The sequence below is a fragment of the Artibeus jamaicensis genome, unplaced genomic scaffold (genome assembly GCF_021234435.1).
Source record: "Artibeus jamaicensis isolate MK-2021 breed Jamaican fruit bat unplaced genomic scaffold, CSHL_Jam_final contig_3174, whole genome shotgun sequence".
NCBI lineage: Eukaryota > Metazoa > Chordata > Mammalia > Chiroptera > Phyllostomidae > Artibeus > Artibeus jamaicensis.
The window spans coordinates 3,254,288-3,281,340 of NW_026521738.1; the positions used below are offsets into that span (position 1 = coordinate 3,254,288).

At 51.4% G+C, this 27,053-nt stretch overlaps 1 protein-coding gene, 2 long non-coding RNA genes and 1 other non-coding gene across 4 annotated transcripts; 3 read left to right on the forward strand and 1 right to left on the reverse strand.

Moving 5' to 3' along the window:
• Positions 1–9,593: 9,593 nt before the first annotated feature.
• Positions 9,594–15,857, forward strand: LOC119035784 (uncharacterized). Its single transcript, XR_005079880.2, has 3 exons — positions 9,594–9,989; positions 11,812–11,836; positions 15,787–15,857. It is a non-coding gene; the product is annotated as an uncharacterized LOC119035784 (long non-coding RNA).
• On the forward strand, positions 11,596–11,702 carry LOC119035810 (U6 spliceosomal RNA). Its single transcript, XR_005079889.2, has one exon. It is a non-coding gene; the product is annotated as a U6 spliceosomal RNA (small nuclear RNA).
• On the reverse strand, positions 15,632–16,692 carry LOC119035783 (uncharacterized). The gene is made up of 2 exons (XR_005079879.2): positions 16,411–16,692; positions 15,632–15,951 (listed from the first exon to the last, which is right to left on the reverse strand). It is a non-coding gene; the product is annotated as an uncharacterized LOC119035783 (long non-coding RNA).
• Positions 16,693–16,753: 61 nt separating this feature from the next.
• NAGK (N-acetylglucosamine kinase) lies at positions 16,754–25,614 on the forward strand. The gene is made up of 10 exons (XM_037127250.2): positions 16,754–16,860; positions 18,546–18,630; positions 18,784–18,882; positions 19,694–19,835; positions 20,623–20,733; positions 21,445–21,557; positions 22,933–23,020; positions 23,964–24,061; positions 24,574–24,652; positions 25,289–25,614. Exons 1-10 carry the CDS (start codon positions 16,832–16,834, stop codon positions 25,477–25,479), a joined length of 1,035 nt encoding a protein of 344 aa, XP_036983145.1. The 5' UTR covers positions 16,754–16,831; the 3' UTR covers positions 25,480–25,614.
• The last annotated feature ends 1,439 nt before the right edge of the window (positions 25,615–27,053 follow it).

A 27,053-nucleotide genomic window follows, 5' to 3' on the forward strand; every position in this document is an offset into this window, starting at 1 on the left:
TTTATTTATTTATCTTTAGAGGGGGAAGGGAAGGAGAGAGGGAGAGAAACATCAATGTATGGTTGCCTTTCGTGCGTCCCCTGCTGGGAACTGGCCTGCAGGGAACCTGCCTGCAACCCTGGCATGTGCCCTGACTGGGAATCGAACCGCGATTGTCTGGTTCGCAGGCCCGTGCTCAATCCACTGAGCTACACCAGCCAGGGCTCCAAAGTTTTGTTGATTTGCGTGTTGACGGACTTTAGTAACTACGTAAATTTATTTCTTTTTTTCAACTTTTTTCTTTATTTTGTTTAATTAATTAACTTATTTAGAGAGAGGGAAAGGAAGGGAGAGGGGGGGGAAACAGCCATGTGTGAAACATCGATCGATTGCCTCTCATACCCGCCCCCCAATCGGAAATCGAACCCACAACCCAGGCTTGCCTGAGGTCACACAACTAGTACTTGGAGGAGCCAGGATTTGAATCTAGGAAGTGTAGTCCAGAGCCACAGGGTTTCCTCTGGTCTCTTCAATCCACCCGTCTTTGCTGACAGGGAGATTCTGCCTGCCATTTGACCAGCGCTGCTTTATCTCCCTGTAGACTGCTTGGTTCCTGGTTCTTCCTCATCTCCCTCTACCTTTATCCTTACAGGAGCTAATGAGTATACCTCAGCATCTGGCTTTGGCCACTTCTGGTCACTTTCTCACACCCTGTGATCACAAACTTATACCTTCACTGTGCCCAAGTCCAGGGACAGATGTTTAGTGGGTTCTGTGGGCCCAGTGGCCCACAGGGCTGGGAAGATCAGAGATGTATGGATGAAAAGGCTGGAGAGCGCAGGAGAGGATGGCTGAGGTCTCTGGGCCAGGCTGTGTTGGCTGCGCCCCTCTAGTGGTGACCAGAGGAGCTGGAGAGAATGTAAGCCTGGGTGGGTTCAGAGCCTGCAGGAATTTCTAGAGATAACTGGGGACCCCACTGCCAGACTTAGAGTGAGGGCCAGAAGGGCAGGCCCCAAGGGCACACAAACACACATTACACACAGCTGGAGACAGGGCCAAATCAGCATCCGGGCCTCTGCTGCCCTGCCTGGCCTGGCTGCAACCAGCGGCTGTTGTGTGAGACACAATGAAGCCAGAGACAGTCAGGGACAGACCCGGAGACCCAGGGCCCTCTTGTCTCTTCAACCCCTCCTCCCCTGTGTAGCTCTTTCCCTGCCAGCTCCACAGCCCCCAAAGAAGCAAGTGTTGGGATAGGGAGATTGAAGGACACCTTACCTCCCGCCCCACTCCACCCCTAACACAGACAGTGATGCTGCATGGGGCCCCCTCTCTAATGTGCCCACATCCTAGGGGGTAGTTTTCCTGTGATGGTCCATGTAGTCAGTAGGTTTACTGTTTGGTATGCTACCTCTCGGGTCTCAGTTCTGCAGAAAATCAGCTACAGTGAAGTTCTAGTAAGAGACAAACCATAATGAAAACAATGACCACTGATAGGTCCACATAATCTATTCGTCCTGGCAACCTAGGTCCCTGACCCTGGTTCTCTGCTATGCCCTGCTGCTCACCCAAGCAGCTGCCCTGGTGTTCCTGGCTCCCCTCCCCCACCCCTGTCACATGCCTGGGGCTCCAACTCAGGTGGCTGAGTTAAAGAGCTTTCTAGTGACAAGTCCTCAAAGGGCTCTATTAATTGCCTCAGCATTGTCTTCAGCTAAGCTGCTAGGCCTGAGAGGACCACGGGGGTGGGGGCGGGCAGTGGGGTGAGGAGAGGGTGAGAGGCTGGGGAATGGCAGGAAAGAACAAGGTGGGGGAAGGGCAGCCGGGCGGGGCTTTGCACACATCACATGAAGCCCTTGCACTGCTCTCTCTCTCTCTCTCCCTCTCCCCTTCCTCCCCCTGGAAAGTCCTCTCCTCGCAGCCATTCCTCACATGGAACACTCAGTCCCTCTGCCTGTTGCCTCCGCCTGCTCCCTGGTGTGTCCGCAGTGTCGAGTCCGATGCTTACAATAAAGGGGAATTATTACGTGCAGGCTGAGGGGCTGCTGCCGACTCTTCTCTCTCTCTTTTTTTTCCTAACAGAACCTGTGCTTATTGAGAGCGGCAATGGGCCCTGCTTTTCCAAAACAAAATAAAGAGGCTGACTCTCTGTCGTCAGCCTGAGCCCAGTCATCGGAGAGGTGTGTGTGTGGCAGTAGGAGGAAGAAGTATGATAAATATCAAATGCAGAAAAACACGCTAGCCCTTAGCCCCGTTGGGTTCCCTCTGGCCTTGGCATCTCCCCTCTGCTGACACTGAGACAGAGCCTTGGCCAGTTCCTTCCACTTTTGTGGTGTTCTTGCCACAGACTCAGACTCCACAGCCTCGCCCACTGCCCCCTGCCCCACTGTTCCACCCAGCAAAGTCCTGCTCGCTCCTCGAGGCCGTGGAAGTTCGCTCACTTCCATGCCCCCAGTGCCCAGCATAGGGCCTGGCGTGGGAGAACCATCTCGTCTACAAGACTGACCCCTGCAGCCATATTTCTGCCAGATCACCCTCCATCCCTTCAGGGGCTGGGTCCTTGACCCCAACTGGTCAAATTGATTCTCTTTCTCAGAACTGGAAAGAGAGCCAGGGAAAGATGGACAAGCTTGTACAAAGTGTGTGTATGTGGCACTTAGTCATAAAGATGTCAACTTGTGAGCCCAACATATGAATGACAGCAGGGGCCCTGGGCTGAGCTGTAAGTAGGGTTCACATGCCTGGGGCCCCAGCTCAGGTGGCTGAGTTACAGAGCTGTCTAGTGACCAGGCCTCCAGGGGCTCTATTAATTGCCTCAGCTTTGTCTCCAGCTAAGCTGCTAGGCCTGGGAGGACCACGCTGGGGGACAGGGATGTAGCGGTGAGGAGAGGGTGTGAGGCTGGGGATGTGTGAGTGGGGTGTGGCTGAGGCCATTCACATCCCAGTTCAGGCCCTTCCTACCCCAGCCTTGCTTTCTACGAGGCACCATTAGTTTGTGTCTCTTGCAACTCAGGAGTCCAACTACCCTGGGGAAGGTCCCCAGGGCCCAACAGATGCAGACCTAAAGTGTGAGCCCCACCTGTCCCACTGCCGGTGACAGCATGGACTCCCCACTCGTTGTCCAACCCTGGCTGCACATTGTAGTGACCTCAGACTAATGGAATTAGACTCTCTGGGCTGGGGCTGAGACAGCAACAGTGTTTCAAGCACCCGGTTTGCACAGGACAGGCTCCTATTTGCACACGGTTTCCACAGGGCAGCCAGGGCGGGACCACTGTCGTTACGGGAAAGAAGACCACAGGAGAGCGTGGAGTCAACAGGGCCCTGAGTATCCACCCCTACTTCCCCCCATCAGCTAGAGCTGCAGAGACCTTGGCACAGAGGGGCCTGCATGTGTGGTCAGCCCTGCCCAGCCTGCCCTTTCTCCCCTCCGTTCTAGCCCCTATCCAGCCAAGGGCAACTCCCTGGAGCTTTCACGGCTCTACCCTCATACAAGACACTCTTGAGTTGTGGCTCCAGAACCCTAAAGAACCCTGTTCATCTGGCCCCTGCCCTGCACACACCCTCCTCCCCTAACCCTGGCCTCACTCACAGGGCTCTTTCTGCCTCTTCTCTCTGCCCATCCAGTTCCCACCAGTCTTTCAAGACCCACTCAGCATCTCTCCTCCAGGAAGCCTACCTGAGTGCTCCAGCCCATTGTAACCCTTGTCTTCTCTGATTTCCCATTTGCACCCAGAGTCCTGTCCTCATTGTGCTCATTTACTGCCTCCTCATGACTTCTGGGCTTCTTACTGAACTCTTCAGGAGTTAGCAGCTTGCCACCCAGCCAGCCAGCCAGTGAGACCCATGTGCGCCCACCCCCAGCCTGGCCGAACCCTGGGCTGGGCACATGGAGATGCTCAGAAGCTGGTGCACTGGGTGCTGCTCCCAGCCCCTCTCTCCCACCTCCCCACTCCCGGGTTTCAGATGAGGGGCCCATCCTCTGGGGGGGTCCTGAGAGAGTCAGGTTAGGTGGAGCAGGCACTCTGTCTCACACACACAGAGTTGCAGCTATGGCCTCTGGAGTGGATAAATTGGGGAAGGGGACTAGATTATTTCCTAATTTCCTCCTTTAGCTGAAGCCTCTAAGCCCAACACACCAGATGAGCTGCCTGCCCCCCTCACACTGCCTGCCCCAGCCAACCTCTGTGCCTTTCTTCACCACCACCTTCTGTGCCCCTTCAGGGTGGGCAGCGGCCGCGATGAGGCTCTGAAGCCACACCCAGAGGTCAATAAGAGGCCAGACACAGCATGGGACTGGTTCCTGGCCAGTCTGGCTCATGTGCAGTCACGGGGGCAGGGGTGGGGGCGTGGGTGGCTAGTGAGGAGAAAGCAAAGCTAAGTGCAAATCGAGAGCAATGCTATCTCCCTACCAATTCCATTCCATCTGCAGCTTTGATGAGAGTGGAACAGGCAGCTTTTCCCCTGAGAGCCCCAGGGTCAGGCTCTGGAACAGGGTGTTACAGGCTTCAGAGGCTGACTGGCAGCCAACCTCAGGCTCTCCGCGCACTTACACACAGAAAGGCACTTACACAGAGAGGCCCCACACAGCCCGCAGGTGCAGGGCCACAGAGGGACCCGCAGGTGGACAGACGCAGGCGCAGAGGCATACGGCTCACCCAGGGGCGCGTGAACAGTGGAGAGCTACCCGACTGACCAAGCGCCAAATGTACGCATGCGCAGGCAGACCCACAGACGCAGGTTCCCTGACACACAGACACAGGCGTCACACCTGACATCACCTCAAAACACCCAAATCAACTTTCCCTACTCGAAGGAAGCCTCCAGTGGTTTGACCTGTGACAATAGTTTTTTCCACTCATTCCTCTCATCCACCCAGTTTCTCCTGGAGGCCTTCTAAGGCCCCTCAGCTCAGCTTCCCCTCCTGAGCCTGCAAGGCTCTCTGTCCCAGGTCTGTGTGGTCTGGGAGGTGGAAGGCCAAGTCTGAAGCTGGCTTTAAGCACTTTCACTGGGTTCTGCAGCCTGCCCCTTCAGCTGAGACAAGATGAGCAGCGCAGTGAGAGCAGTCGAGGGCCCCAGCTGTCCCAAGGCCCTGCCCTGGCCGCTGCATCACACCAGGCCTCCCAAAGGAAATTCCAGAGGGAGTCTAGTCCTGGGTCTCCAGTGGCCCTGCTGGCCCCTCAGCAGTCCCATCGCAGCATCTGCCAGCAGGTCACACACGTCAGGGCATCCAGAGGCAGCCTTGCCCCTGGCCACTAGCACACGGCATCAGGGCCAGTTTCAGACACTGTGTCCGTGGTCAAGCGTGACTGCCAGAGTTCCGTTCTCTCTCCCAGTGGCCTCTCTTGTTGCTGGCTGCCATGTGGACACAGCTGGTCCTGAGGGTGCCCACCTGGGGATGGCCCTAGGCCCTGCACTAGCAGGGGAGGCCTCCGTGTGCTGCACTGTGGGGTTGGATCTGGGGAGGGGTCAGCACTGTCCCTCAGAGCTGAGCTGGGCTCGTGGGTTCTTACTGAGGGCTGTCCTGCTGTCCATATCATCAACGTCCCCCCAGCTCTGTCCCTCCCTTTTCCTCCTTTCTACCACCCCCCACACATGAGCAGCATGGTAGAATTCCAGCTTCTCTCCCTCTGGCTCCACTCCTTACCCTCAGTCTATAGCCCTCCTGCTCCTGATGTTCAACAGGCTGCCTTCTCGTTGTTTAGGTCAAGGTCACCTCCTCAGAGGGGCGCTCCCTGATCATATTCTGAAATAGCAACCCCATCCCATTTCCTGTTTTACCTTTCCTCATAGCACTTTCCACTATGTGTCCTCTATGTGTTTATTTGTTTCTTTTTTCTCTCTCCCACTAGAATGTAAGCCCCACGAGGGACTCTTGGTCTGTTTGGTCCCAGAATCCCTAGCACACAGAGAGTAGGCATGAAGTAGATACAAAGTATGCACTAAACATGCTGAATGAACATGAGCAGGCATGCACATGCATATGACACATGAGTCCTAAACAATGATTGTGTGCATGAACACATGCCTCCCCACACATACACACTCACACCAGCTTGTGAGCAAAGGCATGCATGCTCACGTGTCTCACTTGGCCCAGAGCCCAAGGGGAAACATTATCACCCACGTTCCCCCACCCAGGAAGCCTTCGGCTGGACTCCACTCAGCCCTCCTGGTGCTAACTCGGCCTGACACGCTGGTTGCACGTGGGGCTTCCTGTGGAAGCTGCAGCAAGCCTACCACCACTGTGGTGGCTGCTCATTGGCTCTGTGTTGGGCTGCGGGTCACCGCTCGGTCAGCCATGGCTGATACCTTCTTCCCACTTGTCTTAGGAAAGGCTCTGCTGTCCCCTCTGCTTAGGCCTCAGCTGGCCACTGAACCGCACATGCCTGGCCACACGGGACAGACCGCACCAGTGAGCCCCTCTGATGGTGGTCCCCGCCCCGCTCCCTCTCAGGAGAGCAGAGATAGCTCAGCAAACAGGACTGGCCTTGGCTGGGCACTTACCCAAGAGCTGTGGTGTGATAACAAGGGTACGAGGAAGGCCCCTCGTCCAAAGGTACCTGTTACAGTGCCTAAAATGCCACCAGGAGAAGGAAAGTCCTCTAGGTCAACCCTGGCTCTCCTTCCGGGGTTCTCCTAGGGTGCAGGTCCCCCAGTTCGGGGGCAAGGTGGTCCCGAATGGTGGGAAGAGGAAGCACCCGTAACTGGAACGTTAGGATAGATCCTCGCTTACACTGTCTGCCAGGGCTTACGCTGAATCCTGTCATGCCCTCGACACCCCACTTCCGGACATTTTCAGTGGACTGTTCTCAGTAGAGGTGGCTGACCCAGCTGATTGCCATCACACGCTCATATCCGAGACACTGGGGTTCTGGGGAACAGGCGGCTCTTCCTCAGCCAAGTGGGATCCTCAGTGGGTGCTGGTTTATCTGACTTTTTTTCCCCCGTGAGGCTTGAGAGTAGAGAGTGGGGGAGTGCCTGAAGCAGAGGAAACCGCGAGACCTGGCTTCCCAGACTAGGCATCTTCCCTTGCTCTCCCTTTTCCTGCCTCCTGGGCCTAACGCACCCCTTCACAGCCCCGCCAGGGCCCGAGCCTCTTCCCAGTTTGGGCCTAGCATATTTCCCTCTCTCCAAGGCATCCTCAAATCCCGCCTCCTCCAGGAAGCTCCCCCACTGCCACTCTGGCTTGGACTTGCAGCCTGTGGCTACATTCCTGTCCCAGCCTCCCCATTCTGGGTACTGCGGAGGTCAGGGTGGCTTTAGGCGCAGAATGCCTCTCCTGCCTTTCTTCCCGAATGGCCCAGCTGAGGGGTTCGTAACTACAAAAAAATCCATCTGCTCAACCACTCCAGCGGCCTCCTTTGATATATTCCACCATTCAGAGAGAGGCAGGATGCTCTGGGCCACATCCCCAGGCCTGGTCTGGCACCCGCTGTGGGTCTGGAGAGCTGAAAGCTACCTTGTTCTTTCTTCTTCAAGGCCAGAAAAGGCTGAGCAGGCCAAGGTCTTGGTGACTCAGAATCTGGGGGAGGGTTCTGGCTGCTCTAGGAAAGGAGGTAGGAGGGAGCAGGGAGTGCCAGCGCCACCGTCCCCAGTGGGAGGGCCTCCAGCTGAGATGACCTCGGTCCACAAAAAGGTCCCTGGCTGCTGGTGGTTCCAGCCCAGAGGGGAACAAAGCCTTCAGGCCTGAGGCCTTAGAGTGAGGTATCTTGGAAAGTTGGGAAGTCCAGCACTTAAAAGCCAGTGGATTATTGAAAAAAGAAAGAAAGAAAAGAGAGAAATTGAACAAAAATAGAAGTTGCACTTCCAGCGGGGTTATCCTTAAATCTGCCCAGGGGATCATTGAGTTAGTACCGGGTATTCGGGATAATAGGGTGGGTGATCCTGTAGATCTACATTCTCTTCCAAAGTTTTCTAAATGGGATTTCAGAGAGAATTTGCACTCTGTGTGCTGGGCAGGGGGAGGGGAGCCAGTTGGTGGGGAGGTCTGCTGGGGACTGAGTATCTCTTGAGAGACAGACTCTCTCTGTGCAAACAGCCTTGCTCACTGTGCCAGCCCACTGGAGGAGACAGGCTGCTCTCCTGTGGGGCTTTTGTGAGGATGGGCAGCGGGACTTCCCAGATGAGGGCGGGACAGCGTGGACTGTGGAGGACTGACTCAGTGTCCCCAAAGATCCCTTTGTTCTGAAGTGCCAATTAAAGTCTTCTGGGGGAACGCCCTGTGGAAAACTGCTGCATCGACCTGTAGGCAGTGCTTTGTTTGGTCATTGCCATCACTGTAAATCCTGCTCTCCTGAATTATCGGAAGACAATGTTATGGAACTGAAACTGACCATCTCTTCTCCTGAAAACACCGTGTCGTATAATTTGTCACAGATCATTTCGGTGACTCCCTCGTACGTGCGCCAGGGCCCTTCGCCAGAAGTGACTCTTCCATATGGTGACCAGCTCATCCCGTTTTTTACAACTGAAGTGCCTACATCCCAGGATCTCCTTCAGTCAGAGTGAACCCCATCACGGGTCTTGTTACTTCCTAGCAGGGACTGAAGCAGCAGGGACGGGTGCTGAGGAGGCCTTAGACCTATGGGGCACCCTACACGGGGGCTGCTTTAACTGATTAAGCTCCCGGCCAGCCCTGCTGCCCCATCTCCTGCCCTGCAGGTCACACTGGCCAGGTCTTCTGAGCAGGTAGAGAATAAAAGGAAAGCTGCCTGGCTCAACCCCCCTCCTCCACACGAGACACTCTGAGTCGTGGCTCCAGAACCCTAAAGAACCCTGTTCATCTGGCCCCTGCCCTGCACACACCCTCCTCCCCTAACCCTGGCCTCACTCACAGGGCTCTTTCTGCCTCTTCTCTCTCTGCCCATCCAGTTCCCACCAGTCTTTCAAGACCCACTCAGCATCTCTCCTCCAGGAAGCCTACCTGAGTGCTCCAGCCCATTGTAACCCTTGTCTTCTCTGATTTCCCATTTGCACCCAGAGTCCTGTCCTCATTGTGCTCATTTACTGCCTCCTCATGACTCCTGGGCTTCTTACTGAACTCTTCAGGAGTTAGCAGCTTGCCACCCAGCCAGCCAGTCAGTGAGACCCATGTGCGCCCACCCCCAGCCTGGCCGAACCCCGGGCTGGGCACATGGAGATGCTCAGAAGCTGGTGCACTGGGTGCTGCTCCCAGCCCCTCTCTCCCACCTCCCCACTCCCGGGTTTCAGATGAGGGGCCCATCCTCTGGGGGGGTCCTGAGAGGGTCAGGTTCAGTGGGAGCAGGTGCTCTCTCTCACACAGAGAGAGGCTGCTAGAATGCTCTAGGAAAGGAGGTGAGGGGCTGCTAGAATGGGTAAGTTGTGCTGCAAACCCTCAGGATTCTGGGAGCAGGGAGCTCAGGAGGTTGGGGAGTCTTTTTGGTACTTGGTAGAAAGTGGCGGAGCCAGTGGGAACAGCTGCCTGCTCGGGAGCAAATTTTCCAGCTTCTGCTTTTCTTACTTCCCTCCCTTCCCCAGGCTCCAGGAACTGTCCCTTCTTTCAGCATGACCTCCCCCCAGAGGCCCTGACCCAGTGCAATGCTTAGGCTGCTTACCATATGCCTAAAGGCAGACACTTAGTCTTAGGCAGGCTCAGCTCCAACAGAGAAAGCCCCAGAGGTGTCTGTCCTGAAACCCCACCATGTTCAGGAGCCCTCCTGGCAGAGATCAGTGTGATTCTGGAACTGCCCTTGTACTTGTCCCTTCCCTGGGTTGCAGCTGGTGCTGGAATAGGTGGTGACTTGCTCTGAGAGGGGTCTCTGCCCAGGCCCTGGTAGCAGCCATCTGCTCCAATCTCTCCCACCAGAGGTCTGAGCATAAAGAGAAGCCCCGGTCTAGGCAGGCACTTGTCTGCTAGAGGACACAATTACCTCCTCTCGCCTTCCTAAGGTTCTCACTCCCCAGGGCCAGGAGGCTGGATTCTCATCAGCCCCTTTCCAAGCAGACAGTCCCTCCAGGCCTGTGAAAGGATACTGATCTGCAAGGACTCAAAGGTAGGTGCCACGGAGTTTCTTTTTTTTTTTTTAAATCCTCATCCAAGGATATGGGTATTGATTTTGAAGAAAGAGGAAGTGGGGAGAAGGGAGACAGAGAGATAGAGAGAGACAGAGAGTGAGAGAGAGAAACATCTATCAGTTGTCTCCCATACATGCTCCACCCAGGGATCGAACCCAAAACCTTTGGGTGCACGGGGGGGACTCTCCAACCAACTCAGCAACCTAGCCAGGGCCCGAGTTTCTTCTTACTTCTCAGTTTTTCCTGTGAGTCTCCAGGACTGGGAAAGAAGGAGCCACAATATCATAACCTTTATGTACATGACATAGATTTTTGTAGTGTGAAATATTTTACTAGAAAGAATACACTATAGTCACACCATGGAATACTACTCAGCAATGAAAAGAGACTGTTGAGACATGCCACAATTTTGATGATACTCCAGGGAATTATGCTGCTGAAAAAAAGGATGCATGCTATATGTTTCCATTCATATCACACTCTTGAACTGACAAAATATTGTGAATGGAGAACAACTTAGCGGTTGCCAGGGGTCAGGTGGGGTGGGGCGGGGGAGGGAGTGTGGGGAAGCCAGGGCGGCTGAGCGTCTGTGTGGGTAGGGATGCTGTGTGTCATGACTGAGGCGGTGGATGCCAAACCTGCACATACGATCAACCTGGACCGGACCAAACTCGCACGAGTGCGCACACAGACACACACACACACACGTGAAAACAGGAACGGGTGAAATGGGGGGAAACTGGCAAGACTGACGGACTGTGTCTGGGTCGATATCCGAGTTATGATATTGGGGGAAATGGGATTTTTCTGCAGCACTTCTTACAACTGCATGTGAATCTACGGTTGTCTCAATAAAAACTACAATTTGTTTTTAGAAAAGGAATAGAATTTTATATAAGGGGGGCTCTGGGTTTCCCACATTTGCTAATGGGCAAGACAGGAGTCTGAGCGAGATGAGGCTCCCCCTCCACACCTCTGTCGCCTCACCTCCACCCCACCTCCACCCCGACTCCCACCCCAACCCCACCCACGGGGGACTTCTCAGGACCACTTCCAGTGGAGGCCTGTTCTGGAAGCAGCTGACCTCCGGTCTCGTCTGCATGACCCACCCTACCCCGAGTCCTTTGCCTCTCTCTCCTGAGACGTAGAATATTGGCCGCTCGGGAAGTTGTCCGTCTGGGGCTCTGGCTAGGCTGCAGAGAACAACTGTGATATAGGATGGGACGTGCCTGGCAGCAGAAGTCTGTGACATGCAGCCTGCTGGCTTCGATGCCACGGACTTCTCAGGGGAGGCTCGGCCTCACCGCCCTCCCTCCACACACACAGGATCTGAGTCTCCTGCCATACCACAGTGTTGGAAGAGATGACAGGTGGTAGAATTGGGAATTCTAAGATTATTTGAGCACCAGTAGCCTAGCCCAACATGACCAAAAGCATGTGCCAAGTGCCCATAATCCCCAGAGACTTGAGGTGTTCTGGAAGAGTAAAAAGGCTTTAGTCAAAGAGAACTGGGTTCAAACCCCAGCATGGCCCTCTCTGAGGCCCCTGACCCCTGGGAGTTTGGCCTTTATAGAATTGGCGTAGGTGCTCACTTCGGCAGCACATATACTAAAATTGGAACAATACAGAGAAGATTAGCATGGCCCCTGCCCAAGGATGACATGCAAATTTGTGAAGCGTTCCACATTTTTAAAATGTAGCTTTTGATAGTTGATGAAAAAAAATAAATAAAATTGGCATAGAGTTTATCTTATAGGGTGTTACATAGTTAGTTGACATGACGCTCTTCCTTTTTTTCAGATTCCCGGAGACGACAGCCTAGAAGGTAAGTCCAGGAACTGCAAGGAAGGAAATATAACTGTAACTCTCCCACCCCTGATACTTGACAAGGGTACAGGCTCCCCCAACAGCAGTGTGGACTGAGCCACTGGAGGTTTTATAGGGCCTAGGGTCTCTCAACAGATGTCAGGAGACTGGAAGCAGACAAGCCAAGGCCCTGAAGGGAAAACAGCAATTGCCCGAAGCTGTGCCTCCCCACTGCTGCAGCACTGCTTAACCCCAGCCCTCAGACGCAAACCTGGAGGCCAAGAGAAGGATGTGTTCAATTGAAGTGGAACCCTGAAAAGACTGAGTTCACCTATAAGTGGTTAGATCAGGAGTGGGGGATTGAGACAGAAATTCAGTTTAGTTGTAAGAAAATCATTGCATTTTTGCAGCCTGAGCTTGTAGTCTGTAAAAACTGGACTTACTACATGGTACCCGCTTCCATACTGTACTTCACATGGACAGACACCGACCTTGGACCTTCTAGAATCCGCACAACATCTATCCAGTGTGTGCTGGTGTGTGTTTACCAGGCAGCTTTCTGCAAAAACAGTTAGCAAGCTGATTTTGTAGCAGCTGATAATCTCTGTGTTGGAAATACTCCCAACCATGGCAGTTTCCAGCTACCAACATGGTATCACCAAACAGAAGTTAAAAGGATGTGGACAAATGGGAGCTAATGCCAGCCAGCTCTGGCACAGTGCTGCACAGTGACATTTATACATCTGTGCATCTGCTCAAACGTGCCCAGAATTGAAATTCTAACTCTAATTCTGTACATACACAAGTACAGAAAAATGCACAAAGATATAATTTCATATACATACACCTGTGCACACACTTAGTTACTTACACGTACATCTATATGTAAGTTGACACAAGCCAAAACACACATCTATCAATAAGTGCACACATAGACACACACTCAGGAAGAGGAAATAAACCAACCTGATTTTCTGGGTTTGCTGGCCTAAGGCTGCACACCTTTCAGAGCCACTTTGGCTCAAGGCACGGGAGACTTGAGGGGCAGACTGTTGACAGTCAGTGATCTCTATCTGCTTCTAGACTCCGGGGTCCCTGTGGCCTTTCTCTGTTACTCCTGGCAGTCCTGCAGGTCTGGGAGAGCCTGTCCCTTCCCTTGCAACTACCAGCCCCAGAAACCCACTCCACCCTTCTCAGTAAGGCAGCCCCTCACTCCTCTCTTTCACTGTGGGAAAGCCAACTACTGCCTCTCTCTGCCCTCATCTCTGATCGACAGAGCGAGAGGTCAATGTGACCTGCCAGTTGGCTCCCTCCCCGTGACTTCTGCTCTTCCCTGTCCCTTATTACTTCCTTATTTCTTTCTTTCCTGGACCATTGCCCCAGCCTTCTAAATGTCTCCCTGTTCCAGGCACTTCCCTCCCATTTGTCTTGCTATAATAAACGTGCCAGATTAATTATCCTAAAGCACGGCACTGAGGTCATACATGTACTGGCAACTTCCCCATGCGGGACAAAGTAGGGCTGGATCAGTTTGAGGTTCCCTGGCTACTTGTCCAATTCCTGCTTCCCCAGTTTAATTTTCAATTCTCTTTTCTTCAAACATCTTTTTCTCCCCAGTCTGGTCTGCAAATCATCTCTGCTATAGAGTCTGCTAGCTGTCTTCTTTAGTTCACAGTGGGGCATTTACTACCTCTTAGAGTTGTGGTACAGTGCTTTATAGTTTATGAGCACTCTCAAAATTATTTGTGGACCTCCTATCATGTGCCCCGTACCAAGGTTAGCCCTGGAAATACAAGCAGTGAGTAAAAACAGATGTGGTCGTGCTTTTATGAACCAAGTCTACATAACCCGTTGAAGTCCTGTACTCCAAAAACACAAGTGGATTTGGAAGGAAAGGGTTTTTCCATTGTCCCTCTTACCCACTCCCCTACTCCCATGGAAAGATGGCCTCCCTGGAGTCATGGGGACAAAGCAGAGAAGACAGAGAACAAGACTTTCACTTTCAGATTCTTCGGGGGCTTTACTAATCTTGTGAGCATCACGGGAGCAGCTGCTGGGATGTTGCAAGCCCAGCACAAAGAGCGCATTAAACACTTACAAAGTTGTATAGAGGTTAGCACTAGTCTGCGTGACAGTATCTTTATTTCCTTCCCATTACAGTGCTACTCATACCCATAATCAGTGACAACTACTCTCTGTGTGATCCTTGGCTAATTACTTTGATTTCAGAGCTTTAGTTTCCTCACTTGTAATATGTAGTTAGAAATCTCTGTCATTCTCATAGTGTTGTTAGAATGATCAAATGAGATGTAAGTACATAAAAGTATAATGTATAACATTGTATTATTATTCATCTTTTACCCAGTTTCATCTCTTCTTTAAAGCAGTTGTATGCCATTACTAATTTCATATCAGCAGGCACTTGGGGACTGTAAAATATTCTGGTCTGGATGGACAGGAGACAAGGCATAGACCACTACTGTACAACAGACACACGTGAGCCACAAATTGGCATCACATGTATAATCTAAAATTCTCTATACCCATACTTAAATAAAAACAGCCTGGAAAAATTAATTTTAATAACATATAATTTAACCCACTATCTCCAGAATATTATAATTTCAATATGTAATTCACATAAAATAATTGGTACGATTTTTATATTGTTTTGTGCTACATCTTTGAAATCCTGTGTGTATTTTACATACACAGTATGTCTCATTCGGGCTAGCCACATTTCAGGTGCTTGGTAGTCACACGTGGCTGCCGTGTTGGACAGCATACACTAATTAATAATATATATATAAAAATGTAAGATCTTTGGAGTACTTAAGATCTTTGGAGTTTCCAAAACTTTTGATATTTAAATCCCACCTTGGCCTGAGTAGGCAGATGTTTATCATCTCCACTTGGTAGATGAGCAGATGCAGCAGTAATAATGTGCAAGGCACCCAAGGTAATCAGTTAGTAGATGGCAAACTCAATCCTTGTCTTCATACTTGACACTTTCTCCTTGGCTTCCTTTTCTAAACAAGCAACACAAAGGGAAACTTGAATGTTACCATACATCCATGTCTCAAGACTCATTGCACTAGTGTCTGAAAAGGCACAGTTCTTTCAAAACCCACCTACAATCCCCTTCCTTAAAAAATCATGCCCAGTTTAATGCCACCATAATCTGTTAGCAACATTATTCTAAAAATATGTGTATGCTGGATCAAGCACCTTCAGCTCTGATGTGCAATGGATGTAAATGATGTAATTGGGCACAAAAAAATCCTACTCCTCTCTCTGATATTCTCTATAATATAGTGACTTAACTTTTTAATTACTCTTGGGGGTGACACTGTAGTGTTTCAGCATTCCAAATAAGTGAGAAGTGAAGCAAAGACTCCTCCATTCTAGTTAAAAAGCATATACACGACAAATGTTTACACCAAAGCATAACTAGACCCAGATGGCTATCAGGAAAAGGGATTGCTAGCGCAGGGTCTCTCCATAAGAAGACAGCAGGCACACAGGGGTATGGGGACAGAGTGGGGGACAGGCCAGCTTGAGAACTGCCCTGCAAAGGCCAATGTTTCCAAAGGGATGTCAAGGGCAGCGGACCACCTTCCTGACCGGTGAAGCTGCCTCTTACCAGCCCAGAACTAGGAGCAGAAGCCCTAACTTGACTTTCAGACCTGGCTAGTTTTTTCCCCCTTGGCCAAGTGGTGGCTGGAGGGCAAAAGGCTTGTAAAGCTGTATTTGCTAATTTCCACAAATACCTTGTCAAACCAACTCAAAAAAAGCCTGGCGGATTTGCTAGAAATAAATTATACAGATTTATTCAAAGGTCTTGGAGTTTGCAAACCAGGAACACAGCTAGGCAAAATCCCAGAAGCGTTTCAAAGAAGAAAAGTCAAAAGTTCTAATAGTAAAAAAATATATTCTTGAGAATTATCAGTCCTGCATTCTTCCCCCTAGGATTGGTCCAGGACAGTTATCAGGCAGATGTCACGCAAACAGACTGACAGATGCCAGGTGGTCCAGAAGATGAATGTCAGGAGGTCTGGTCACGCCCAGCGGTCTGGATAACAGATGTCCGGTGGATATATATGCGAGTCCTTCACGAGGTAATTAGAGGGCTACCTGGAAGTCCAGATATATAATCAGGCATTGAGGCAGGACTGCAACATTGAAAAACTAAGTTCCCAAGGGAGTTAGAATTAGGACGAACTCTTTTCTTATACCTCAACCTTCGTAATATTAATTTTAGCAGCTTGATTAAAATGACTCTATTTTATATATCCCCTATTTTCACTCTTTTCCTCACTTTCTCCCCTCCCTGCCCCTCCAACCAAGGAACTAAACCCGGCGGGTAGTAAAAGCTAAATCCCACTTGTCTGGGCCAAGGACAGGGCAGTCTCCAGGGCTTTTCTCTTTCTCCAGCCCACTTCTACATACTCCTGGTCAAGCTGCAAGTGCAGCGTAAAGTCTGTGTGCATGTGTAACTTTTGCCACCGCCAGACGGGTATTTTTGAAGATTATACTTTTTTTGAGGCCCTGCGACGCCCCTGGCTTAGGTACGCACATAAGGTAGAGGGGTACCTGCGTGTCACCAACGTTCCACGCGGCTCAAAAGCAGTGCGCATGCGCGAGGTCAAGCTGCTAGAAACTTCCGGGTGCTAAGGGGCGGGCAGAACAGTGGTGCGTCCGGCGAGTCCATCCCAGACACCAGTTTCTGGCACATCCGCGTGGGCTCTGGTGTCCGTCTCTAGGAACAGGTGGTGGGGTTCAGAGGAGCAGCTGATGGGTGCCGTGGCCCGCCCCGAGAGACCCACCCTAGCAGTGTTAACTGAGGCACTCGGCAGCTCCCTGGGCCACGCCCTTAGCGCGCGCGCACTGGGAGTCAGCGGCCCTCCCCAGCGTTCACGTGATGTGGGGCGGTGCCGAGTGGTAGGGCGGGAGGGAGGTAAAGGCCAGCGGGAGGGGAGTTTACGGCGGTATCTGCAGCAGCGGTAGCATCAGAATGGCCGCGCTCTACGGGGGTGTAGAGGGGTGAGTGCGGCCCGGCGGAGGGAGTCCGGGAAGGGCGTCCTGGAAGTGGCTTGGGCTTAACCCCCTCCGAGGGCGGGAGGAAAGAAGGCCGTAGGCAGGCTGGTGGCCTCCCGTCTCTGAGTCCGGCCACTTTGGGCTTTTGGGGCGCGGGGCCTTGCGGAGCAGGGTTCTGTGCACGCGCACGGTGCTTCTGCGCGCGCGGTTGTATGCCTTTCAGGGGCTCTGCTAGTGCCACGGCTACACCCCAGGGGGGTCCTTTGTGTTTCACGGCGGAGCCACGCCCCTTTTCCCCTAGAACGACCCACTCCTCTGTCCCCCGCTGGAGATGCTCCCCCCCCCCATTCCCGACCCCAGAGAATTTTACAGAACAGGTGTCAGGTGTGAAGTTGCTGGACTGGAGGGAAGGGAAAGGGAGTGTGGTGGAAGCCAGGACTAAGACCTTTGCGGGAGGGTGTCTGGGAGCTGGAGCAGCTTAGAGCCTTTTCTGATCCCTGAAACACTCTTCTCAGCACTCCAGGCTTCTCACCCTAGACAGAACCCAAGGAATTCTTGCGTTTTTCCTGCTCAGAGCTTGTCTACTGGACTTTTTGTAATAGCTTCCCCTCGGTATGAATATAGGACTTTTGCTCAGCATAGCCTTCAGTTACCACATGTGTATAGAGTGAGAGGAAAGATGACGGAGATGATCGCCAAGTCCCCTGCCAGTGACAACATTCTGTGAATATGGGTGTGCCAAATCAGGGCATATTAGAAGTTGCTGCTATCTCAGCCAGGGCACTTTTGAGTCTGAGATTGGATTACTTCTATGGCAGCCACATCTCACTGCTGACTCACGGACCCCAACGTCTTTTTTCACATGCATTGTTAAGGTTGATCTCCCCTATCTTTTTTTTTTTTTTTACTGCCCTAGGGAAAAAAATAAGTACAGGAGTTTGCATTCATTCCTGTTATATGTGTAAGAGGTACTTTTTGGTGTTGAATCTCATGCATTAACTACCTCTTGAAACTTGTCATTTTTTCAGTTTGATCGTCAGGTCTTCAGTGTCCTTTTCTGATTATTACTGAAAGTACTGATCAGTAAAGACACATACGTCACACCACCACAGACCTCCCTCCAAACTATTGTTTTCCCCAGTAATAAGCACTTGACCATTAGTTGCTTAAGTGGATATAAACTTTCCCTGCCATCTGGTCAGTGTTTCACAAGAGTGTCTTGGAGACCTTGGCAGCTGGAGCTGGATCTTAAAAGGCAGCCTTTAGCTTTTGTGAGAAGCACAGAGAGACGCCATTGTTTTTAATCACATTTACTGAGAGGAGTCTGTGCTAGGCATGAGATGTATGGATGATGTGGAGCTTGCAGAAAGGAAAACAACTGGATACACTGTTAATACAGAGGAATCCTTAACAGTTATGGGGGTAGTGCTGCTATGTGGTTGGGCCACACATGAGAGGCTCCAAGGATTAGCTGATGTGTAAGTGGGGCCTTGCAGGATAAGTAGGACATCCCCAAGGGAGGCTGTCCAGCAGCACAGCAAACACCTAACCACAGAGGTGCATTTGGGAATGGTGACTGGGTTTGCTGACACAGTCTCTGTCATACTGGGCTCTGTGACAGGGATTGCACAAGCTTAGCTCTCCCTTCAGGTTTTTCTGAGCAAGACTGAGTGCCCCCTTGTGTTCTGTAGGGGAGGAACACGGTCCAAGGTCCTTTTACTCTCAGAGGATGGGCAGATCCTGGCAGAAGCGGATGGACTCAGTACAAACCATTGGGTAAAAGCCACAATGAAGGGACCAGTGGGCTGGGTTGTGGTTTTATGCCTTGTAATTCCTGTGGAGGTGGTGGCTGGGGACCCATAGCAGCCTATAGGGGCAGCAGAGTTTGTGCAGGCCTTTGTAACTCCTCCTTCCCTTGATTGGGGCTAGCTGATCGGGACAGACAAGTGTGTGGAGAGGATCAACGAGATGGTGAACAGGGCCAAACGGAAAGCTGGGGTTGATCCTCTGGTACCTCTGCGAAGCTTGGTGAGTCTGGGGTAGAGACTGGGAATTAAATTACAGCAACACTGAGAAAGCAAGTTTGAACTAAATGAGTCTGATGACCTCCACTGCAGAGGGAAAGACCTTGGGGGCTTGGGCTGTGGTCTAGAAACTCACATGATCCATTTGTTCTTGTGGCTTCAGTTGTCATCTAGAAGTCACAGCAATTGGAACAGCACAGGGCTTTGGAGAGTCACTGAGATCTTGATTTGTCATTCAACATCTGGATGACCCTAAGCAGGTTACTTACCTTCTCTCAACCTCAGTTTCCTCATTTGGAAAGTGCAGACAGTAGTAGCTACCTCAGAGTTGTTGGGAAAGTAAAATGTCATGACACCTCCCGAAGTGGCTGGCAGAGACCCTGACCCATAAGCACGCATTAAATATCCACAGTTATTTCCACCGCAGGCCTTTCTTCCAAGTTGCTGTAGCTTTGGCTACTTCCTGGACATGTCCTCAGTGAGATGTTCTGCAGGCACAGACAAACTCCACGTATTCCAGGCCAATCTTCTCTCTCCTCAACTTGCTCCTCTGCCTGATTTTTCTGTTAATGACACTAATGTTGTCCTAAGCTCCAAACTTGGCATTGTTGAAACTCCTCTCTGTCTATTTCCAGCCCAGGTTCTTCTTACAGCCACAACCTTCCGAGGGGTCATCACGTGGGGTGAAAGGAGGACTGAGGCTGGATAAACAGGGCCCAGATAGAGAGCAGGGGACAGATAGCAGGAGGGGTGGGGGTGGAGAAAGGAGCTGGGTCTGGGGCCCTGCTCGCTTGCTCACCTCCCCGCTGGCCTAGGGCCTATCCCTGAGCGGTGGGGAGCAGGAGGACGCGGTGAGGATCCTGATGGAGGAGCTGAGGGACCAATTTCCCTACCTGAGTGAAAGCTACTTAATTACCACCGACGCCGCTGGCTCCATCGCCACAGCTACCCCAGATGGTGAGGAGGTGGAGGGAGGGGTGAGGTTGAGAACCGTTTTTCTTGGGAAAGCTCCTAAGATGTAGCTGGCAGAACTTGTCTTGCAAATATCTGGAAGTCAGCCTCTATCATTCCCCACCCCCTTTTAATTAGCTTAAGTCCCTGCCAGAGTAAGGAGTGGATAGGAGGGAGGGCAAGAGGGTATCTTGATGAGAAGCAAGAAGTGGAGTCAGACTTAAGGCTTCATCCTAAAGGAAAGAGGTCCTGGGGCTGGCTGAGGAAGGCAGTAAGTGCTGAGAAGTAAGTGTGAGGGAATGCTGATAGGAGTGTAAAAAGCATTGGTGCCACAAGATTGGTATTTAAAAATCAGTTCCTGTTTTCCCAGCTGCACCACCTTGGATAAGTTACAGAACTCTCAGAGTTTCAATTTCCTCATCTATTAAGTGGGGGTAATTGTATTGATAAGGTGATTTAGGGTATTGAGTATCACTGAATAGGGCCTAGCACCATCCCTGGCACATAGTAGGTACTCACTTGCAGGTAAAGCATGTAGTCACTTGCAGGTTGGCTGGGAAAGGAGACACAGGCTCATATTCATCTCTTTCCCCCAGAGGAGGGCTGTATATGATCAGTTTCTCTGAGAGCCAGGCCCCCCACCTTTAGCAGTAAACTAGCTGGCTCAATTTCTTCTGCAAGGCTGGGTGGTGACTCCTTGGCTGGGGTTGGTTTCTGTCCTGTCCTCCCTCAGTCGGAAGCTGTGCGCTCACTCTGTGCAGAGCACACTGAGCCTCCTGTGCCCTTTCCCTAGGTGGGATCGTGCTCATCTCTGGGACAGGCTCCAACTGCAGGCTCATCAACCCTGATGGCTCCGAGAGTGGCTGTGGTGGCTGGGGCCACATGATGGGGGACGAGGGCTCAGGTGAGCTCATGCTGATGGCCCAGCTCAGGGTCCTGGATCCTTCCCTTTGTGCAGCTCTCCACCTTTTCTCCCTCACCCTCAGCCTGCTGACCCCTGGGACTTTCTGGGGACAGTTCCTGAATCTGATGGTCCTGAGTACAAAATAATGACTGAGACAGCATAGAGATGCAAATGCTGGACAAGTGGCTGGCCTTGCTCTTCAGCAGTGATTTGCACCCAGGATTCAGGTTCATGCCGTGGCATAATAGTTGTTGACTACCTGTGTTGACTTTTGGAGCTCTGGGGAGGAATCGACACTATGAAGGTTAAGGCAGTAGAGGCCAGGAGATGTACTAGTCTGCTGATGGGAAAGGGGTATAGAAGCTTCTCCCTCTGTCACCTCTTTATAGGCAGCACATGTGCATTTTCATAGAAGTCCATGGGGTCCAGTCCACCAGTGATCCAGTGATTTGTGTGACAATTGACTGAACTTGTCTTTAGTTTTGGGTAGCAGCAGGTGTGACTCAGTGTCAACCTGTTCTGTCTCCCCCTCCAGTTTTCCCTTATGTGGATCAGTCAGATACAGTTTAATTGGAGGCCCTCAGGCTGGGAATGGGACACCTAATTTGCTGTAATATACAAGCTGATCACTAACCCTGTTTGGGTCTGGGTTTTCTTCCTCATGAGCTCAGGGAGATTGCCCCATCTCCTAGCTTTCTCTGTTCTCCACAGCCTACTGGATTGCACACCAAGCAGTGAAAATAGTGTTTGATTCCATTGACAACCTGGAGGCAGCTCCTCATGACATTGGCTTCGTCAAACAGGCCATGTTCAACTATTTCCAGGTACTCTCCCCCACCCCCAGTAAACATACACACCTGGGCTAGGGCAGTGGGAGGCTGAGCAGCAGGGGAGAGGCTGAGGGAGTCAAAGGAAAGTTGGGCTGAGTCATGGGTCAGAGCTGGAGGATGGAGAAATCGTAGGTGAGGACAGGATTCAGAATGATATGGGTGGTGCATGCAAGGAGGGTGTCACAGGTGAGGGAGTGGTAGGCTGGACACGAGTGGTTAGCCAGATTTCATTGTTGGGCAGCTAGACCCTGTGGACAGGTGAAGGCAGATGACATTCTAAGCTGGAATGAGAGGTCAGGGTGAGATCAGGAAACAATGCTCACAGACACAGAGACAGCAGCTAAAGTCTGAACAGATGCGGCAGGCGGGGAGCTGCTTGTGGCCTGCGTGGGTGAGGGAGGAGAGCCGCTAGGGGGTGGGCAGGGAGAGTTCTTAGGAGGTGCAGCCTCCTGCCCAGGCTATCAGGGATTGACCCTCCTGCTCTGAGCCATGCTTATCTGTAGTGGGTTTGGGAGGGTGGGAAGAGGAGAAGGAAGACAGTGTTTATGCGACAAATGTCTCTCTGGATGAAGGCCACTTAGGTGAGCTGGAGCTGGGGCCAGGGAAGGAGATTAGAAATGCTGGGAAATAGAACCTGTATTCTCAAGGCTCAGGGGTTGATGATTGTAGTGAAACTGGCCTGGGCCAGGCTGAGGAGAGAAATCACCTCCTATATTCTGACACAGCAGATGGGCTCTAAACCCCAGTGCCATGTCTGCCATTCCCTCTCTTATCCTTTGGTCATTCTTATAAGGTCATTACAAAGAGTAATGAGACAGTCTGTATAACATGCTTATTACTAACTACATTGCTGTCGGTGCCCAGATTTTACCACCCGCCCCCCTTCCTCCATCTTAGTAACATACCTGGGAATGAATCACTGGTTCCTCAGGGCCTTTAGAGGTGTTACTAGTGGGTTCATTTGTTGAAGTAGAAGAAGGACTTTCCATGGTCCGGTAAATTTAGGGGATACAAATACGTAGATTTCTTGGTTGAGGACTTCTCAGGCGTTAGCTTGCCAGTGTGCATTGTGAATCTCTAAGGAGAGTTGGAACGTGCAGTGATCACAGAAAGCTTTTCAAGAGCACCTCAAGGAACCTCGGTGAGCCGAGATCGGTGCTCTGTGCAGACGAATCTGTAGGGAGCAGTGGAGTTTATGTTGGGGGAAATGAACTTTTCTCAAATGAGAAATCGCAAATCCGTGCTTAAAAACAAAACATTATTCCGGCTTTCAAACAGAAGAGACATCAGGAAGGCCAACTTAGGTGGGCCGATTGGGAATTTTCCTTTGCTTCTGGTGACTGTCTTGTGCCCTTTCTTCACCTCTCAGGTGCCAGATCGGCTGGGAATCCTCGTACACCTGTATAGGGACTTTGATAAATGCAGGTTTGCTGGGTTTTGCCGGAAAATTGCAGAAGGTACTAGAGGTGGGGCAGGGTTTTATCTGGCTCTCTTCCCCAAAGACCTCCCAGGTGGGAAGGGGGTGGCATAGTGGAGTAGTTCAGATGGCACCTTGAAGCCAGTTCAGTCTCCCTTTGACCAGTGACCTCGTTCTCTGCCCCCGTGGGCCTTGGTACTGGTGGGCCTTGAGGTGGAGACATAAGGATACATGGATGTATTGACGGTTGTCTATACTGTTTCTCTTGACAGCTGTTGTGGCTCATGCGGGCTGTGTGTCTGTGTCTGAGAAACTCATGAAGCAGTTGTCCTTTGAGCAAACTATAACTTTTTTAAATAAACTACTGATACCCAAAGAACTAGGGGATCCTAGAGAGGTTAGGCATATTTGGTCGAGTGTCAGGAAAAGCTGAATCATTGGGCTTGCTTATCTGCACCTTACTCTTTCTCTACCATGTGGTCCATACTCCCTTAATCTGGATTCCTGCAGACTCAGGGCATAGGGAAGTCCTCTTAGGCCCTCCTGGACTGAGGCCTCTTCAGAGCAGAGCTGAGAAGGGGCTGACCAACAGCAAGCAGATCGCTGGAGGTGGATGGGGGTTCCCGACAGGAACACCAGCCAGCTGCTCAATAGGGTACTGGGTCCTCAGCTGAGAGGCGCTCAGGGAGAGAACTCGGTAACTGTGTGAGCTGGAGTGTGAACCAGGTGCCAGTGTGCTGCTCTGCGCTTCCCTTCTCAAGTGCATGGAATGAGCCACCTCCAAGGGTCTTAGTGCCTGGTGGGGGTGGGAGGTAAGGGTAGAGTGGCAGCTTTGGAAGCTTACTTTTAACCACATGCTGTGAGGTGGGCGTCTGTTCCTGATTGAGACCTAGCTGTTGCTGCCCTGCCCCAGAGAGTGAGGACAGCTGAGCACTGGTGGCTCCCTGAGTACTCACCACTCCCTTTCCTCCTCCCTCCCCCAGGTGCTCAGCAGGGAGATCCCCTTTCCCGTTACATCTTCAGGAAGGCTGGGGAGATGCTGGGCAGGCACGTTGTGGCCGTGTTGCCTGAGATTGATCCGGTGAGTTGAGGTGGGAAATGAAGGCTGGGAGCTGCTGGGCTGGGTTCGGCCCTTTCCTGTGAGGGGCGACACTGCCCGTCAAACTCTGTAAACTGGACATGATTTTAAGTGAAAACTCAGGTTGGAGAAATACCTTTTAGAATATCTAGAACACAGCAAAGTTTCTGGTCCGGCGCTTCGCCTCTGTGGCTAGTCTGTAGCCTTTGTGCTGCACCCTGGTTGGCTGCGGTGCCCGTGCTCCCCCTTTCAGTCATGTTGGTGCCTGTTTTCCTCTCTCCTTGCTCCTTCCTCTGTGGTTCTTCAGTGCCTTCTGAACAACCTCTGTCTTCTCTGTCCCTTGTCTTTATGAATCTCCCTAGTTTCCCTCCTTTTTTCCTTCTCTCAAGTTCACCTTCTGGTTCTCAACTAGAGGGAGTGTAAGTGGGACAGGGAGCACTGGTCTTAAGAAAGTACCCCCTTCAGCATTGGAGAGACATGGTCACCCCCACTATCCATTTCTGCTGTCTGCCCAGGTCTTATTCAAAGGGGAGATTGGCCTCCCCATCCTGTGTGTGGGGTCTGTGTGGAAGAGCTGGGAGCTGCTGAAGGAAGGTAAGTATGGGCTGGGGGCAAGGGTGAGGGATGGTGCTGGAAAAGAGGTGGCTCAGGAGAGCTGCCTGCTCCAGGGAGGATGTGGGACCTGAGGCCTGGACGGCTCACCGATGGCTCAGCTTAAGATCTGCAACCTTCAGTCTGCCAGGGAGCCCTTTACAAGGTCCCATCCAGCTCCTTTGAGCTCTTACAAAGATGTTCTTTTCCAAAAGATTAAGCAAGCACCACTTTTTAAGAATTAAAGACAAATCTAACTTAAAATCAGAGCTTCTGAGCAGCATGTGGTGACATCCCTAGGCAACACAGTCCTGGTCAGAAGAAATGTGCCGCCTTTGTCCTTGCTGCCTTGCTTTGGGCAACTGTGGTTCCCATTAGACGTTGCCTGTTGCTACCTTGGAGTTCCCAGCATCAGGCGTGGGTGGGTGGGTGAGTGGGTGTGGGTGTGGCAGCTGGTTTCAGCACTGGCCTCACCACCCTGGTACACTGCCTGTTGGGGATTTGGCATGTGGGCCACTGTAGGCCCCCTACAGGAATAACCTCAGGGCCCAGGCCTTATCTTTCCCCGCTCTTTGTCCCCGCCACGGCCTCTATCACAGTGTCTATCTCATCAGTGTCCTCTGCGTTCTTTCCCTCCAGGGTTCCTTTTGGCGCTGACCCAGGGCAGAGAGATCCAGGCTCAGAACTGCTTCTCCAGCTTCACCCTGATGAAGCTGAGGCACTCCTCCGCCCTGGGCGGGGCCAGCCTAGGGGCCAGGCACATCGGGCACCTCCTCCCCATGGACTATAGTGCCAATGCCGTTGCCTTCTACTCTCATACCTTCTCCTAGGGGGCTGGCCCTGGCTCCACCCCCTCCATGCCCAGTGGACATTGGGTGCTGGAACAGAGGGGGCCTTTTTTCTGTTTTTGTTTTTTAAAGACAAACACTTATAGAAGAAAATAAATGCACTTTACCCACTCCCCATTTGGATTGTGTTGTGAGGTACACTTGCTGTGTACATCCTCAGTGTACCTGCCTGCACGTATCCCAGAGGGTTCAGGAGTGATTTTAGCCCAGAGTTTAAAGCCCCTCGCCTGGTGCTCAGCCTGTGGATAGTAGTCTGCTTGCCCTGCAGTTGGACGTATAATTTATGTGTGTGCCACCCCCCCCGCCCCCGCTGTGTTAGCATACTTATGCTGTTGCTGCAGTTAACCTGTGACCTCGACTTTCTGTCAAAGTGGGTAATGATCCCTGCCAGAGCATTTTCAGTGGAACTAAATGTTCTCCATGCTGAACATCACCAAGAGTAACCTTAGGCATACCACACCTTCTCCCATTAGTCCCAAGTAGGTTTTAGGGGACAGGAGCAAATATTGTCTGAGAGATTTTTTTACCTTACTGAATTTGGTAGTTATGGGTGAGCAGTACATTTTGCAGTTTTTCTGCATGAATGAGTTGTTTGAGGTTTATGAAGATGGTTGAGATCCAAGGCCAACTAGATACAACTTACCTAGGTTAACTACCTATTCTGGGACTGCTAGCCTGACTCTGGTTACAGTGTGACACTGCATTTATTATGTGGCACCAGGAATGATGAACATCAGTGAAGAGCAGACACGATTCCTGTCCTCTGGATACTGTAGTTTGATTGGTTAAGACAAGTCCCAAGCTTCCTGTTCTGCTGCCCATGCTGCTTAGAGAAGATGGAAACCAGAGTCTTGATTAATAGTGGGTGCCTCTCTAGGAGGTTAGAGTATAAGCTGTTAGAAGGCATGGGTTATTTTCTGGACATCAGTTCTCAAACTTACATGTATAAATTATTCTAGACCTTGTTTTAGACTCAGATTTGTTTTTCTTTCCCCTCTATAAGATGCCTTGATTCAGTAGGTCAAGGATGAGATGGGGAATTTTCACTTCTAAAAACCCTATGTAATTTCTGCTGCAGAGGTCCAGGATCTGCACTTGAGGGAGCTCTACCCTGCAGTTCTTGAGTTTGGATGAGGTCCTTGAAGGGGTCTTGGATATTTGTCTCCCAAGCCTGGTTATACATCACAGCATAGTGGCAGCAGCTCTCATTCCATCAGCTCTAGCCCAACATAGAGAAGCTTTGAGCAATAGGAACTCAAGCCAAGGTCCTTCTGAAGGGACAGCCAGGCATCTTCCCATGTAGCTGTGGTCTGAACCAACGGGGTCCAGCTCTCAGCAAGTCCCCAGTACATTATCTGGCAAAAGGCAGGCAAAGAGCACAGTGAGGTGCCTTTGCTAGATCTCCGTTCCAATAACCCTGTTAATGAGCAGTGAGCTTTGGAGAAGATTTTTTACATGATGTCAGCATCAGGATCAAGCAGTATTTTGGATTTAGAATCTAAATAAAACTGTATTGGCTAAGACTTTAAAATAGAAGCCTATCTTCCTTACTATTA

Bases quoted from the DNA above. Each gene is read 5' to 3' on its own strand.
- NAGK (XM_037127250.2), top strand. From the start codon at position 16,832: ATGGCCGCGCTCTACGGGGGTGTAGAGGG. The intron at 18,631-18,783 runs GTAAAAGCCACA...GATTGGGGCTAG, and splicing joins GACTCAGTACAAACCATTGG to CTGATCGGGACAGACAAGTG. The intron at 19,836-20,622 runs GTGAGGAGGTGG...CCCTTTCCCTAG, and splicing joins CGCCACAGCTACCCCAGATG to GTGGGATCGTGCTCATCTCT.